At 73.0% G+C, this 651-nt stretch overlaps 1 protein-coding gene across 1 annotated transcript in view; it reads left to right on the top strand.

Annotated features, from left to right (window-relative positions):
* The window catches only part of SKIDA1 (SKI/DACH domain containing 1), a 2,594-nt gene that overhangs the window by 795 nt on the left and 1,148 nt on the right, over positions 1-651 (top strand). The window contains exon 2 of the mRNA XM_015410002.1: positions 30-649. Within this exon, the coding sequence (XP_015265488.1) occupies positions 30-649 (620 nt within the window). The remainder of the gene's footprint in view (positions 1-29; positions 650-651) is intronic.

The raw sequence follows: 651 nt of genomic DNA, 5'->3' as shown, positions 1-651 counted from the left end.
GCCCCCTGGCTCTGGGCTGCCGGGCCAAGCGGAAGAAAGCCGCCGAGGGCCGCTGGCCGGGCGGCTGCGGGAGGCGCCTGCTGCTCCTGCCCCGCGCCTGCAAGCTCAGCGGCGCCGCGTCCGAGCGCCTGCCCGGCCTGAACGCTTTCCTGGCGCCGGCGCCGCACCCCCCCTTCCCGGAGAGCTGCAGCAGCGACTCCGACTCCAGCTCCTACTCGGACCACGCGGCCAACGACGACTCCGACTTCTGCTCCAGCCTCTCCAGCACCAGCAACTCGGCTTCTTCGGAGGAGGAGGACGAGGAGGAGGAGGAGGAGGAGGAGGAAGGCAGCTGCGCCTCGGATTCCAGCGACCTGAGCTCCGACGAGGACGACGACGAGGAGGACGAAGAAGAGGAGGAGGAGGAGGAGGACAGCAGCTCGGAGTCGGACTCCAGCTCGGGCTCCAGCCAGGTCTCGGTGCAGAGCATCCGCTTCAGGCGCACCAGCTTCTGCCAGCCGCCCAGCCTGGCGCCGGCCTCCCTCCTGCTCCGCCCGCGCTGGGCCGGCCGCGAGGAGCCCGAGCGGGCCATTAAAGCCGAAGCCGCGGAGGAGGCGGAGGCGGCGGCGGAGGGCTGGGGCGGGCGGGCCGGCTGGGCCCCCAAGGCTGAGC

This window comes from Gekko japonicus, unplaced genomic scaffold (assembly GCF_001447785.1).
Source record: "Gekko japonicus isolate JY-2015 unplaced genomic scaffold, Gekko_japonicus_V1.1 scaffold101, whole genome shotgun sequence".
NCBI classification, from domain to species: Eukaryota; Metazoa; Chordata; class Lepidosauria; order Squamata; family Gekkonidae; genus Gekko; species Gekko japonicus.
The sequence above is the reverse complement of the archived record's forward strand: the minus strand, read 5'-3'. Positions and strand labels throughout refer to the sequence as shown.